The sequence below is a fragment of the Cucumis melo genome, chromosome 1, assembly GCF_025177605.1.
Source record: "Cucumis melo cultivar AY chromosome 1, USDA_Cmelo_AY_1.0, whole genome shotgun sequence".
Classification (NCBI taxonomy): Eukaryota; Viridiplantae; Streptophyta; class Magnoliopsida; order Cucurbitales; family Cucurbitaceae; genus Cucumis; species Cucumis melo.
The window spans coordinates 3,322,367-3,336,660 of record NC_066857.1 but is presented as its reverse complement, the minus strand read 5'-3'; the positions used below and the strand labels follow the sequence as shown (position 1 = coordinate 3,336,660).

At 27.2% G+C, this 14,294-nt stretch overlaps 1 protein-coding gene across 1 annotated transcript; it reads left to right on the top strand.

The window, feature by feature from the left end:
- Window positions 1-9,738: 9,738 nt before the first annotated feature.
- On the top strand, window positions 9,739-14,027 carry LOC103495627 (homeobox protein knotted-1-like LET6). The gene is made up of 4 exons (XM_008457249.3): window positions 9,739-10,428; window positions 11,186-11,417; window positions 13,355-13,599; window positions 13,728-14,027. The coding sequence occupies exons 1-4, from the start codon at window positions 10,069-10,071 to the stop codon at window positions 13,929-13,931; spliced, it is 1,041 nt and encodes a 346-aa protein (XP_008455471.1). The 5' UTR covers window positions 9,739-10,068; the 3' UTR covers window positions 13,932-14,027.
- Window positions 14,028-14,294: the final 267 nt, after the last annotated feature.

The following is a 14,294-nucleotide window of genomic DNA, read 5'->3' as shown; positions in this document are numbered from 1 at the left end:
TATATGCAAAATCTTGTTAGGTTTTGGTTTAGATAACAAATATTACAATTGTGTGCTTTCAAAATGGCCACAATGTCTTATTCTTATCTTATATTCATTTCAAGTACAGCTGATATTGGAAGTGCTTTATATATATCTAATGTCTTTGAATTGTAAAAAACACTCGAAAAAACTTTCTTTGTTAATTAACATTTGTTAGTTTATCTTTAAAAATAGTGGGATAAAACTTAAAAGAGTTAAAAAGAAAAAGATTTTATTAAACCACACAAATTAAATTCTAAATATAAATGATAATAACGTTGAAACTTCGAATCGTAAAAACTAAATTTAGAGTTTAAATTGTTGTTATTATTAATTTTAAATTTTAATATATGAATAATAAGAGAAACAAATCACATAAATATTGCAAGATAGAAATGACAATACATAATCTTTTTTTTCTAAAACATGACACAATAGGTTAGGAATAAAAGATTCAAACACAAAACTCTCCACTGTTAAAGAGTTTGTTTGAAAGTGAATCTGAAAACCAAAATTTAAAAACAAATTATTAAATGAAAACAAAATCGTACATATTTAATATGTTTTTCACATATGTACTTGGAAATAAATTCATAAATTTAATTATAGTTTAAAAACAATTGTAGTTCCTGTAGTTGAAAATATTTATTTATGTTAAAAATTGTATAATTATTATTTTGTAAGATTATATAATTTATAGAACAAATTAAAATTTTAATCCCATGGTTTGATGAAATTAAATTTTAGTTCTTATAATCCACGACTCGAATTTAGCTTCAATACATAACTCGAATTTAGCTTCTACATATATTTTTGGATAAAAGTTTCATAAATAGAAGAGATTTAACAAACCATTGGAATTGCATAGGAAGCTATATAGATGATACAAACTAAATTCTAAATTTCCATGGAAACCAAAATTTGACATTTAACCTAATTTACTTTATAATATGTACATTACATGATACATATTTTAATATTTTTAAAAAATTGAATTGAATATATAACTTAACATATTATATTTTAAAATTGATAATAATAAAAATATAAAAATATTGTTTTTGGAATTTTGAACATTTGGATGATATAATCTAAAAAAACAAAATTCCAATTGTTTGCTAAACATAAATAATCCATTAAACTAATTATGTATCAGAAAACTACATAAGACAACCTCAAATCAAACCTTTGGGTAGACTTGAAATAAATAAATAATGTGTCAAGTGATGTGATTTATTGCTTATGTAACAAGTATAAAATATTAAATGAATTTTATTCAATTAAGTACTTTCACGAGCTTCAATGATGCTGATAAAGTTTTATTGGAAACTTGTTAACCATGCACACTTTCGTGTAAACCCTCTCTCTCTCTCTCTCTCTCTCTCTCTCTCTCTCTCTCTCTCATATGATAAAACCTAACTTTATTTCTTTCAAAACTCTCATCTCATAAGTCACATTGTGACGTAATTAATATTATTATTCTTAAAAAAATGGTGTGAATTATATTTATAGTTAGTTTTTAATATATTACTATATAATAGTTCTTAAATTATAAATTTAATGAATGCTACTCAAATCTGAACATACAATTACATTTTGTTCAAATACGGAAGTGAAGAAACTTTTTGTTTCTAATTTTATCATTTCTTTTTAATTCATTTATTTGTTTTTTACTTTAGTTTTATTATAATTTGATCTTTAATTTTATTTTTTAATTTTAAATTAATTATTGTCACACGTTCTCTTTTCATATTAATTTTTTTTTCAATCTTTTAAATTCTTCCTTTTATCTTGTAATTTTATTTTTTAATTTGAAATTAATTATTATAATTATTATATCATTTCTCCCAACTATTCACATTTTTTTCATATTAACTCTTTTATATAAATATCTTATTTTTTTTCTTTTTTCATTCTTGTTCACAAGTCACAACAAAATGCTAGGAGTGAAAAATAAATCAAATCATGTTTTTCTATTCTCTTCTAATTTTTATTTATTTATTTGTTGTCTATATTTTTATATAGAAGTATGCAAACCTGTATATATTCCTTCATTTATAGGTTTTTTTTTTAGTACACAATATAAGTTGGGAAAACTTGAACCACCTACTTTGTGATTAACATGTACATATGTCTATGTTCTTTATATTTAAATCATGTAATATTCAGAATTTTTTTTAATGTATTAATGGGAATCTTGCTCATGTTTTTTTCTTCATTTAATTTTTTTTATTAAAGCCATTTTATTAATGAAATGGTTGAGTGACTTATACTTTGATTTTATTATAACAATGTAAATATTGTTAGAATTTATTAAATATACATAAAGGTAAATAAAATGTGTAAAGTAATACATATTTTAAGGTTTTTTTTTATATATATTTTTACCTACAAAATCATTAAAAAAATTATGATTTCACATTTATAATTTCATAATTTCAAAAGAAATATGATTTTGGTGGATGTTTTACCATTTCAATAACTTTTTTTTTAGTCTTGATTTAGTGGTAACTTTATTATTCACGTAGATTTAATATTGTTTGTGGTCATTTTCACATTCAGCAAGATAGACTTTACACACTTCATTAACTTTTTTTATTTATTTATTTCATAACCAATATTAGTTAATGTTATATGTTATTAGGGCCATAATGTAACTTTTCCATCTTCCATAACTGATATTACATAATGTTATATGTTATTACACAACTTAACAACTTTTCAATGTTCCACTTTATTTGGATATATATAGATTAAATGGTCTTAATAACCTTTCAATCTTCCACTTTATTTGGATATATATAGATTAAATGGTCAAGTTTGCAACGTGTAAGCTTAAGATATTAAGGAATGGAATTTGAATTGGACAAACAAATCAAATTCAAAGATACATTCGAAAGATGACAAAATTGTCTCTTTATTGAATAAATTTATTTTCCACTTATTACAATGTGAATATAAAAAAAATATAAATATTAAAATATTAAAATGATTGTTCCAAGTTTATAAAGTTAAGTTAAAATTATAATTTTTTCAAGTGTGATTTTCATGTGCCTCGCACGTGTTGTTTACTAGTAAATAATACAAAAAGATAGATAATAAACCAAAAATATCATCCCTAAAGTTTGTGTAGAGTAACTCTAAAAAAGACAATAATTTTATATCCAAAGTACCCTAATACAGCCATAAGTGGCTATTTGTAGCCTTATAGAAAAGTAAGATAATTAACTTAATTCTATGTGTGTATATATATGAAGTGCCACTTAGCTTAGAACCTAAATCACTGCAAATCAAATTAGATTGTTTTTAAATCATTGTCCAAGTAAAATTTTGGCGAAAAGTATGTTTTAATCGATAAATCAATAATATATTTTTGTAAATAGAATATTATTAGCCCTAGTAAAAAAAAATGGACCATGCTTTCTCTTTTTTAAAGGAAACTTCATAAAAGTACACCTTAAGGAGGGCAAAGGAGCCAACAATTACATTCAAAATCCAACTTGAAATGTTGGAAACTCAACTTCACTCCACACCTTTTGAAAGGGAAGAAATACAAGAGAAAAAGAAAATGATTTTAACAAAATTATTAACATACCAAGCTACACAATCCGTCGTCCTATTACATAAACCATAGTGAGATATAATTAACCTAACCTACTCGTCAAATTCCAAATCTGAAAAAATGCATCTTTACCTCGACAAAGTCTTATAAATAATTGTTATTTAAGTTCATCACCTAAATTCATCTAAACAATTGTTATTTAAGTTCATTAATTACCTCTCTTACATCATATTCCATCACCAAAAGAAGGATTATTGGATGGAAATCAAAAGGAAAAATAAAGTTAAATCATCAATCATAGCTTGGGCTTCAAGCATATTGATGGACCACTCACATTGAATCTTTCTAAGTCTCATTATATTTAAAGATCCAACAAAATTACACATCTTTCAACTCACAATATTGCAACATTTCTAATTAATAAGCATCAACAATAGAAGATTAATTAGTCGTAGAATTAAAATTATTCATAGTACGAGCATGGATATATAGGATGTAGCTTTTACTGATAAATATAATATTCAAAAGAAAAATATATAAATATATCTCAACACACCACCTATGGTTTAGTTATCAAAACTTGTAAAGTGATAGATTTAGCTTATCTTTTAAAATATTTTAATATATTTTTATGTTTGTAAGGGTGATAAATGATTTTGGATCCGTTTTAAAAGTACTTTTAAGTACCAAAATAAAGTTAGAAAAACATATATAAGAGAGAATGGGAATTAATTAAATAAGGAAAAAAGGTAGTGAATGTGAAAGAAATGGGTCCGGAAAGGAGTAGGCAGTGAATATATATGATAATGAAAACGTGTCGTCAGTGATGGATTGAAAAGATGGGTTGATAAAGAGATAGAGACAACTTCCCATCAATCATACTAATTAATGGTTCACATTTCATTACCAATCAACTCTAATTTCTTTCTTTCTTTCTTTCTCTTCCCCCCCCCCCCCCCCCCCAAAAAAAAAAAAACATCAAACATAAAAATCTTCAAATATTTCCTCATCACTTACATGTTCTTAAACTTGTCTCATTCACTCTTTTTAATGTTAATTTTGATTCATATAGTATTTGAGTCTTATGGTCTTCAGCTACAGTTAATTTGTCTCTACAATCAAGTGTGATTCCTCATTAATACATACACACACAACGGTCTTTGTTAAGTCTTAAAGGAGGTTATGAAATTCTTCGTATTTGATCACTTTAAAATATAAATCTAAATGATATTAATTTTGCTTTTACTCACAATGCTATTCATAGAAATGAATAGTATTTCCATTATAAATTCTTTATTCAATATCTTTTCCTCAACTAGTTAGTACGAGGGTTTTAATCTTTAGGAGAAAATATCATGTTTATCTTAAATTTAACAAGATGTATATACTTTTATTTTAAATTTTCTCAAATAAGCATTTTCATTTGAATAACTTTTTTACGTATCATTTGTTTTTTTGTTGATGGTGAAAAATGAATCGACTACTGTAAATTTATATTTTGGTGATAATCGCATGAGAGTCTTACAAAATGAAGAAATTGAACACTAGTATAATGTCAAATCATCATTGAGACACTTCAACGTTTAAGTTAATGACAAGTTGAAGTTAGTACAATAATAAATAGAGTATGGAGTGTTTTTAACAATTTTCTTAACAAATAATTTTATGATTGCTCGTATAGAATAAGTATTGTATAAGGCACTCTGGCCACAACATACACACTCTCTTTAATTTATGCAAGTCATTAAATTTTCATTACACTTTAAGAGTCATAATCCCACTACTTGAAAAACAATAAACTGCAATAATGATACAGATGGTAGTCTCTCGTAGATAAATTGTCTATATCTATAAATACTATTAGAAATTTAGTCATTTAAAACAATCTCCCTTCACTATATCCAAATTTTAAATTTTAAAGTGCATGGTTAGTATAGATAAATACATTTATAACCAAAATATAACTCAATTCATTTTTAAAAAAATTAAAATATGTATTATGTAATGTATTTTATAAAAAATTGTTTTAAATGACCAAATAGATTAAAATGATTACAAATATATCAAATTTTATTTTAATTAATCTATAAGCGATGAACATGATAGATATCTATTAGTAATATATTTTTGATATATTTGTAAATATTTTGATCGGTTTATGTTATATTAATCAAAAATATTTATATTTTAAATAATAAAAAATTATAAAATAATAATTATACAAAAATTTGTAACATAAAACATGTACTAATAGTAGTTTATTATCACTATTATTTAGTGGGTAACTCTAACCAGTTTTAATAGTACTAAATATAATATCAAACACTTTCTAAACAATTAATTATAAACTAAAATTCAAATTCTAAATCTACAAATTTGTTGTTGTTAAACTCTTTATTTTCAATTTAATTTATATAGAATTTTAATTTATAATGAGGTGAAGAGTGAGAGTTAAAATCACATCAACCAAATGGAAGTTTAAGAGTTGAATGTATAATTCAAGATTTCTCCTTTAAAATACATATTTGGAATGTTAGTTTAGTAACATTTTTTTAATAAATTAGTAAATTTTCTTTCTTGAGAAGAAACCATATAGTAAATATGTTGAAACAAATACTTAGTGGAAGTAAAAAAATATCAACCATCGTAGAAGACTTGCAAAATAGCAACCTATGAGAGGTTGAGTTATGGATCACTCTTAATTAATTTAAGACGTTTCCTTAGTTCTGCAATTTAAGCAAGCAGTTCAAAAATAAAGTCACAGTGTCCTTGTGATAAAAAGAACTCATTTCTCGTATGTTTCAATTGAAACTACACTCATTTCTCGTATGTTTCAATTGGAACTACACTGATAACCGATCGAAATACTCGCATATTTCTAGAATGTGGTTGTGCTTGGAAAGCCAAGACAAGAGAAAAACAAATTTTTTCTTGAAAGAGCTATTATTTTTTTCTTTTTATTTTTCTTATGAGTGATCAAAGTAAAATTTATAATCCCTCTGGCTACGAGTGAACGCATATAATGGATAAAAATTAAATGAGTAGATTAATCAATTTAGGAAATAATTAATGATTAATTAATTAAAAATTATTATTTTATTCCTGACCTCATCATACCACTCCCCGTTCGACCAGACGGACGGCGGCTGCGGCGTGCACATGTAGGAAGATCATCAAACCTTGATATGTCTATCTTCATACCTCCAATCCTCTACTACTATTCCTTTTATTTCAACATTTTTCTATTATATTTTATTATGTATATATATCAAATAGAGCCTATACTAAATGCACTGGTGTTTAACACCTTCATCACGCTCCAACACAAAAAATGAATTGTATTGATCATAACGAAAAAGAATGTACATAGAAGAGTTAAGGAGCAAGCTAAAATTATGAATATACAACAAGGAAGTGATCATAGAAAAGCCTTCTCGTTCAACGATAGTGTAAAAACTTATGTTACAAAAAAAAACAGATGAATGTACATATTGACATTTATATCCTTTTATTTTAAACTATTAACTCTTAAAAAAAAAAAGTCATATTCATGAAACTTTAAACTCATAGAGAGTTAGGATAGTATTATTCATGAAACTTTGAACTCATATGCAATTGGTTTTCAAATATTTTTTTTGTATGAAGGGTGAGATTTTGTAAAGATAGAACATATAAAAATATAACCCAATCAATCAATATCAAATAATCATTGCTATTAATTCTAATTACGACTACTGTTTTGTGTTAACCTTAACTATTCAATTCCAATTTTTGTTTTTAGTTATTCATATTCTAATTAATTTATAGTTAAGTAGTTACTTTTAATAATTATTGAATAAGGTAGTTTAGTTACTGTTTAATATTATTCATTATCCTTATTTTAAGCTGTTAAAATAATTTATTAATAAAAAAAATATTTTAAATAATAATAAACTAACTTATGACTAAGATAAAAAAAAAAGTATAATATAGCTGAAATACTTAAAAGGTACACCAAAGCATCTCAACTAAATTGACATACCTAGTGTTTTCTTAATATATATATCATGCAAGTCCAAAATAGTTTTAGTTAGCTCATATATCTATAAACAAGATTATTTCCCGTCCAAACACTTCACAAAATGACCAACACTGTAGAATTGACAATCGACTAATGTCGTACCTTTTAAGTCAGAACTATTTAAAGAAAACTAAGTAGCAGTAATAAGGAATACATGCTAATTGCAAAGATTACACACATAAAGTATGGTGATAGTGGGAATTCGACTCTCAAACTTTTAATCGTTGAAATTGAGTCCTCAAATTTATACAACAGGTAATATATTATACCTTCAAATTTACGATTATAATTATAAAACTTTATACCCCAAATGCGATTAAATTCAAACCCTAAAACATAAAATCATAAGTTTGAGATTCAATTTTAATATTGGTAAAAGTTTGAATATTTAATTTCTTACCATGAAAATTCTGAAAATGCAATTGTTGTTAAGAAAATCTCCCACTACTACCACAATAATAAACATTAAAATATCATAGAAACTAAAAGAAAAAAATAAAATTAATTAAAAACACAAAAATTAACGTAAAAAATGAAGGAAGACCACAAACTACGAAAATTTTACTATGTGAAATTTTATTGTGGTCACATAGATCTAATAAAGAAGATCCATTGTTCACAAACGATCGCTCACAGCTCACCAACATCTAGTAACTACGAATTTTGTATAGAGGAGGCAACAATTAATTAGTCCATCAATGCTACTATTTAATCAAGAAATCAAATCTCTTAAATCAAGCAGATTTGAGTTACTAATCACCAAAAGTCTTCCTCATTTTCCTCTTTCGTAAAGTATCTATTTTAGAAATTAGAAAATTTGATATTCCATTGATTAAGGGTTGATTGCCAGCAAGATAGAGAGCCTATGTGTAGTTTAAAAGAACAAATTCCTAAAGAGGCGAAAAGCATGTTTTTTGCTTTTATCCATTGAAATAGAAATATACAAAGGTTGTGTGCATTTGTTCAAGAACAACTAGCCCTCCTTATTCTAATCACATCACACCTAAACTTAAATTGTTTATGATTACAATGATTAGAAACCAAAGACACAAGTTCTTTTTACGGTATTTCAACCGATCGATCACTTTGTCTTCAAAGGTGTGAGACAATTATATTTATATTATTTTAACAACTACCACCGTAATTGAAAAGCGATTTTTGCAACGGTCTAGCAAAATAAGTTTAAAAAATCAAATTTATAGCTAGCAAATAATTATTTACTTTTGCCAAAATGACAAATAATTATTTGACAGATTTGATACACATAATATATATTTGATACACACATTGATACATACTCGATACACTTGACATACTACTGATATCTATTTTGATATACTTGATATCCTTTTAACAGACAACTCGATACAATTGTTATGTACTTGATACATATTTGATACACACTCGATATCCCAAACATTTGGATTCATGATAAAATATTTTGAATTTTTGTTAAATAATTGAAAAATAAAAAAAATATATTTATCGTAAAAGTCTAAATCTCAAACACATGTTATTATAACTTAAACTAAAACACTCCAAATCAAAAGACATAAATTATTATAATCCAACTACAATGATCAAACACTACAATTATTGCTCCAAATGTGCCGTAAAAAAGTGTTATTTATTTTCCTAAAGCTATAGATCAACTTATTTACAAAAATGTCGTATTGTTTATTTGCAGATATGCCATTAATTAGGTGTATTTACTTCATTCTCATTAACTTAAATTTTTTTAATAGTTTATTATTTTTAATATTTATGTATATAAATATGTGTATGGGTGTATTTAATCTATTGTGTAGTGTTTGGATTTGACTTGCATAAAGGAAAAAAAAAAGTGTGACAAAGTTGTAAATTACTGGTCGCTAAAATTTTCCATTTCTTTAACCTACCCAAGTAAATGAAAAAATAAAATAAAAAGAAGAAATAATTAAAAGGTGAGAGAGTTGAAGAGTGTGTAAGGCAGAAAGAGTGTCTCCTCCAATAGCACCAAAAAGACCTTTATTCCCATCAATCCCACCACACACACACACTCTTCTGATTATCCATTTTGATCCCTTCAACCCCTCCAACTCCTTTCTTATTACCACATTAACCCATCAACAAAATTTTACACTTCCCCCCAACAAAAGAAAAGAAAAAAGAAAAAAAAAACTCCCCCATTCTTCTTCTTCTTCTTTCGTCTTCAAAAATCCCAGTCAGTCAGAGAAAACACCCCCAAAAACCAAAAACTCTCACTCTCTTGGTCCAATGAACGAGGTTCTCTTCCATTGGGAAGGTAAACCCCAAAATCCAAAAAAAAAAAAGAACTATAATTTATAGCCTTCTTTCTCTTTCCATTTGACATCCAAAAAAAAAGTACAAAGAACACTGTTTTTGTTAAGCTTAAATAGCGGGAGAAAAAGAAGAAAGATCAGAGATGGAAGGAGGTGGATCCAGTGGTAGCAGCTGTTCTTTCATGGCTACTTGTAACAGCACGACCAACAACAACAATTCTAATAACACTTCCATGATGATGATGATGATCAATAAAACTAATAATAATCCTCAAACATTTGACAACAAGATGTTCTTGCCTTTGTCTTGGTCTTCTTCTACTTCCAACAATAACAATAATAATAATGTTCAAACTCAAACTCCTCTTTCTACTTTTCTTCCTCAACCCCATACTAATAATAGTAATGATCATGATGCTCCTCCTACTTCTACTTCCAAAGCTAAAATTATGGCTCATCCTCTCTTCCCTCGCCTCCTCACTGCTTATGTCAACTGTCAAAAGGTTTGTCTTTTTTATCTTCGTATTTCAAGTTTCATTTTTAATTATCTTCTTCTTTTTATATGGTTGAATCAAATACTAGTATCATAATTTAATGGTAATTTTGGGTTGGTACGTTTTTTTTTTTCTTTTTGAAAACCCTATTTGTTGTTATCAGGTCTTCCTTTAATTTCTCTTAAATTTTGAATATAAAGTATCGTATTTTAAGATGATGAGTAAAGAAAGTTAATTTGTAGGTAAGTTCTTGCTTTTTTTAATATATATCTTATAATTAACCTATATGTTTCTATTTCTTCTTGAGTATTATTTTTTAGGTCTTTTTTTAATTTTTCATAGTTTAAAACCGATCAATATGAAGAAATTTAAGAAGATGAGTAAAGAAAGTAACTTTGTTGGTAAGATTTTTTTTCACAAAAATCATATCTTTTAACCTATTTGTTGCTATTTCTTCTTGCTTAATATTTGTTAGGGAATATTATTCTTTTTATTTCCCATTAGTTATAGTCAAGCAAAGAATGCAAATTTGCTTGTAAGGTTCTTTGTTTTCCCCTTCTAACCCATTTGTTGTTATTTCTTCTTGATTACTACTTATTAGGTCTTCTTTTAATTTTCATAATTTAAATTCCCTAATATATATAATATATATATTATCGTGACTTATCGAATCAAGCTTTTAGGTTGTTCGAAGCTAGATTTTAATTTGTGTTATTGTTACGAACATGATTTCATGCGAGTGTGGGTGAAAATGTTGTTGGTTCAGGTGGGTGCACCGCCTGAAGTTGTAGCGAGGCTAGAGCAGGCATGCGCGGTGGCGACGGGAAGCTGTAGGGCGGCGGGACATGGGAATGATCCAGCGTTGGATCAGTTCATGGAGGCTTACTGTGAGATGTTGACTAAATATGAACAAGAGCTGACCAAACCTTTTAAAGAAGCAATGCTTTTCTTCTCAAGAATTGAGTCTCAGCTCAAAGCTCAAGCAGTTTCTTCTGATGGTCACTCTCTTTCTCTCTATTACTATTCTTAAAATGTCATTTTATTTTCATTTTTATAATATTGCTATATTATATGATATGTATGATATATTGTTATTTGCCTTTGTACGTATTAGGTTATTATGATTTTAGCAGCTGGGCAATAATATAGCTAATGGTTTTGCTCTGATGTACTGTCCTTTTTATTCATATCTAGAACTTAATTATTTGCACATCAAATCAAACTTCAGAAATCTCAGTACTGATTAAATAAGTTTGAGTCAAGAAAGAGACTGGAAATGATTTTTGCGAGTGTTTAAATTAATTTTGTCAGGTTTAGGGTTTAAATTAACGAAGCGGGAGTGAAGTATCCTTTTTCAAAAAAAAAAAAAATTAATTTTGTCAGGTTAAAACCACTTTTTCATGATTTAAAAATTAATTTAGTATTTAGTTTTATACTTTTCAGCTCAAAACATGTTTTAAAGTGATTTTGAAAGTAGTAAAATTGATTTAATTCAACTCAAAAACATGACCTAAGATAAGAATTTTTCCTCTTTGGCAACCTTTTATAATGTTGTGCTTTAATTAAAGGCACAATTTGTTGTGTGTTCAAGGTTGATGAAAAGGGTTATGGAAAGCCAAACGTGTGTATTCTGCTAATGCTTTTATTTGTTTGCATTACGTCATGAATAGGGTAGTGTAAGATGACGTTTAGATAGATATTCTCCCTACACGTTTGGTTTTGGTTCTCTTTACTTTAAGAGAAATTATAATAGGTATAGTTGGAAGTGATTTTAAAATGGTTAAACAAAGCTTGGTTTTTTCTCTTCTATTGCACGTTAGCTAACAAAATTGTGATTTTAAATTTACTTCGAATTGTTTTTTCATACTATTATGATAAATGTGTTATAAATCAGTAATATATGTTATTAGGACTGTATTTGGAGAAATCATTTATAATGTGACTGACGTCATTCAAACATTAGCCATATATTATGGAGAAGAAAGAAATTAGACATGGAATATATTTGATAAACTTTTGACCTATTTCTTGTTCGTTATGTATTAATTTCACCATTGAAAGTTCAAATCCTGACTCATTATATGCTGTCTTTAGCTTGGTTCCAACCTTTATAAAGGGAAAGCAAGAATATAATTTCTCTTTTAAATGATTATTCATTTTGAATTTAAATTCACTCACTTGAAGGAAGTTTGAACTTATGATGTGACCATATTTTTATTTGGTTTATTAATATTATAATTAATAATAAAATTAATTAATTTTTTCTACAGCATTAATAGGAAGAAAACTAATGAAGTACTTAGGAAAATTTGAGTAAAGTGCTTTATTCAGGTAAGCTAATTTACTGATTTTATCATGTTGAGACATTAATTGTAAAAACCTTGTTACTGGATTAGTAAAATTAACCAACTAGTACTATTATTATAATTATTACAACCATGTTGAACACATAAGAGTAGGTAGAGGGGGATTTAAACAAAAAATCTGGTGACTACTGATATATTTATATGTTAATTTATGCTCATTTTAGTTTAACCTCTTGTTACTCCATCTTGAAATTTGGGACCAAATTTGTAGATCAATCTCTAGCCTCTACTTCTAGGATGAGTTAACAAATATTTCAATTTCTTACTAGCTTCTAGAGAAAGTGTTGTGGGGAGAGATGTCAAAGTTTGGTTTGTGACAATAAAGAGCCAAGTTAACTAAGAATTTAATTTTTCTACCAAAGTGAGAGCATAATCTCTTCCCTAGATGTTGGAAGTTTGATTTCTCACTCTTATATATTGGTGACTAAGATAAATGTTGTTCATATCAAAATTTATCGGAGTTATTAGTTTGAATGTATTGTAATGATATTTCTTCTCCAAACCATAAATATTTAGGTGTTGAAAGGATGTGAAATGCTGTGTTTTGAAACAATGGATATTTGTCTTAGGTTTCGATTTGGTCGCGCAAAACGATTGCTCGAAGGAGATTGAGGTCGATATGAATGAAAACTACATTGACCCTCAAGCTGAAGTGAAGGAACTCAAAGGCCAGCTTCTACGTAAATACAGCGGATATCTTGGCAGCCTGAAACAAGAGTTTTTGAAGAAGAAGAAGAATGGAAAGTTACCGAAAGAAGCTCGACAACAATTGCTCGACTGGTGGAGCCGACACTACAAATGGCCATATCCCTCGGTATACATCTCAGTCACATAATCGTTAATTAAGTATAGTAGGAACTCTTTATCAACAAAAATCGGATGAGTTTAGTATGATTTATGGTTGTACGATTAACGGGGTAGGGAAAATGTGATCGAGTGCAGGAATCGCAAAAGGTGGCGTTGGCGGAGTCGACGGGGCTAGACTTGAAGCAGATCAATAATTGGTTTATTAACCAAAGGAAGAGGCATTGGAAGCCAACAGAAGATATGCAATTTGTGGTGATGGATACTGGTCATCCACATTACTATTTGGATAATGTCATATGCAATCCTTTCTCTATGGATTGTTCTTCCTCTCATTTCTGACTCACATATGTAACCATTTTAATGTTTGCTTTGTTTATGTTAAATGTTATTTCCCATATTGTTTTAGATTTAATTTTACATTTTCAACTTATGAAACACTCCTTTTCTTATTTCTCTTCATCTTAATCCTTAGTTTACCCTTCCTTTAATTTCTATTATTGTATATGTGTTTTTAGTACTAATTTAACAAATGACTGCTGCTTGTAAATCGCTTGCTGCCATTTTTTTTAACGCCATTGCTTGCTTTTCCAAGTTTTGTTTTGGTAGTACAATTCGAGAATGAAAAGTTAGATTAAATTTGGTTGTCGTGGGTTATAGCTAGAATTTAATTTCGAATCTTGACTTTAATTTATAAATTTTGTA

Excerpts from the sequence above, each read along its gene's own strand:
- LOC103495627 (XM_008457249.3), top strand. The coding sequence starts at position 10,069 with ATGGAAGGAGGTGGATCCAGTGGTAGCAGCTGTTCTTTCATGGCTACT. Across the intron at positions 10,429-11,185 it reads CTTATGTCAACTGTCAAAAG|GTGGGTGCACCGCCTGAAGT; the intron begins GTTTGTCTTTTT and ends TTGTTGGTTCAG. Across the intron at positions 11,418-13,354 it reads TCAAGCAGTTTCTTCTGATG|GTTTCGATTTGGTCGCGCAA; the intron begins GTCACTCTCTTT and ends TATTTGTCTTAG.